Below are 1,918 nucleotides of genomic sequence, written 5' to 3'. Positions count from 1 at the left end.
GGCGGCCGCGGGCCCGCGCAGCCGCAGGCCCCCCAAACCCGCCCCAACCCCAAACCCTAAACCCTAAACCCTAAACCCTAAACCCTCGTACCGGGGTTGGGGTCCGTGAGCAGAGACGATATGGACAGCAGCACTTTGCTAATGGTCAACGCAGGTGACCATTGGTCCTTGAGGATGTCGAGGCAAATGGCGCCTTGGCCGTTGATGTTGGGGTGGTATATTTTGGTGGTGAAGTTCACCTGCGCAAACCCTAAACCCTAAACCCTAAACCCTAGCCCTGGCCCTAGCCCTAGCCCTGGGGGCCGGAGCCACGCTCTCAGGACGCCGGAGAGCAGCAAGATAAACGACTAGGGTTTGGGTTTACCAGCTAGGGTTCAGGGTTTGGCTGCTAGGGTTTAGGGTTTGGCAACTAGGGTTTAGGGCTCGGCAGCTAGGGTTTAGGGTTTGGCAGCTAGGGTTTAGGGTTTGGCACCTTCGGGGGTTTAAACGGATAATCTGAGGGGAAATGTATATTCAAGAAGAAGACACCGCCGCTGTAAGGACTGCAGCAAAACGCAAAACTCTCACCCACCCCCCTAAACCCTAAACCCTAAACCCTAAACCCTAAACCCTGGAGCCAGAAGCCGCAAGGGTGCGCGGAAACGGCGCGTAAACCCTCCGCGCAAAGAACTCTCTGGAAAGCGAACTGAGGCCTCCAGAAGCAGCGTTTAAAGTCTAGGGTTCAGCACCCGCTAGGGCTAGGGTTTAGGGTTTAGGGTTTAGGGTTTAGGGTTTACCTGTCCTCAGGCCCCATAATGGTCGCCTGCCAGTGGAAGAGGTCATCGCCCACGGGGCCCGCCGAGCAGTTCGTGGGCGGGTCCTTACTCAGGTCATTGAGCTCCTAAACACAAACCCTAAACCCTAAACCCTAAACCCTAAACCCTAAACCCTAGCTGCCCAGCCAGCGCCTGGCAGGACGGGTCCCGGAAATGCGCAGAAGCAAAACCCCAACCCCCAACCGCCAAACCCTAAACCCTAAACCCTAAACCCTAAACCCTAAACCCTAGAGACCTTGTTAATCCGTTTAAGCGCCATTTTGCCTGGAAAGAAAGAAATGATTAAAAGAAGCGGCAGGCCTTGAGAGAGGCCGGAGGCCGCAGCAGCGAATTGAGGTGTCTGTACACCTGACGGGTGGCCAGCCAAAGGGAGGAAAGAACACACCCGAACCAAACCCTCGAAGCGCCCTGCAGCAGAAACCCAAACCCCAAACCCTAAACCCTAGGCGCTCGCGGCCGCAGGGGCCGCGGGCGGGGCGCAGAAACCCTAAAAGAACGGCTTCGGCCCCGGAAGAGAGGCAGCAGAAAAGGAAGAAAAAGAAAGGAAGCAGCAGCAGCGCCGCAGCAGCACATGCGATCCGCAGCAGCAGCAGCAGCTGCTGATGCTGCTGCTGCTGCCGCGGCTGCTGCTGCTGCTGCGCGAAAACAAGGCAGAGGGGAAGAGGGCACAGAAAAGGAAAAGTGAAGAGAGAGAAGGACGAGAGGGGAGAGAAACGGAAACGCACAAGGTCTGAGGTGTATGTACACCTCAGAGGAGCGAGGCTGACGGAGCCAAAAGGAAACACTTGGGGGCCCCCAGAGCTGACCGACATAATTAAAGAAATGGAAATTAATAATAATTCATTTCTCTGCAATTTAAAGTCTTAAATACAATACCCCAAACAAGTACCGTTGGGGGGCAGCAGCAACCGGCTCTCGCGCCCGCTAAACCCTAAACCCTAAACCCTAAACCCTCGGCCCTAAACCCTAGACCCACGGAAACGAGGCGTCCAGTCCCAATAAAAGATCTCTTTTTCATGCAGTTAAAGCAGAAACCCTAAACCCTAAACCCTAAACCTTCGCAGGAACCGTTGCTGCACGCCGCTTCTGTCGCTGCAGCAGCA

General features: G+C 55.5%; 1 protein-coding gene across 1 annotated transcript; it reads right to left on the bottom strand.

Moving 5' to 3' along the window:
* Window positions 1-77: 77 nt before the first annotated feature.
* ETH_00042495 (ubiquitin-conjugating enzyme domain-containing protein, putative) lies at window positions 78-1,074 on the bottom strand (the record flags this gene model as incomplete). The annotated part of the gene is made up of 4 exons (XM_013380897.1): window positions 78-239; window positions 473-542; window positions 777-880; window positions 1,051-1,074. The coding sequence occupies 4 exons, from the start codon at window positions 1,072-1,074 to the stop codon at window positions 78-80; spliced, it is 360 nt and encodes a 119-aa protein (XP_013236351.1).
* Between the last annotated feature and the right edge of the window lie 844 nt (window positions 1,075-1,918).

Source organism: Eimeria tenella, genomic scaffold (genome assembly GCF_000499545.2).
Source record: "Eimeria tenella Houghton genomic scaffold, Eth_scaff3993, whole genome shotgun sequence".
NCBI classification, from domain to species: domain Eukaryota; phylum Apicomplexa; class Conoidasida; order Eucoccidiorida; family Eimeriidae; genus Eimeria; species Eimeria tenella.
Note: the sequence above shows the minus strand (reverse complement) of the source record. Positions and strands in the feature narration are given on the sequence as shown.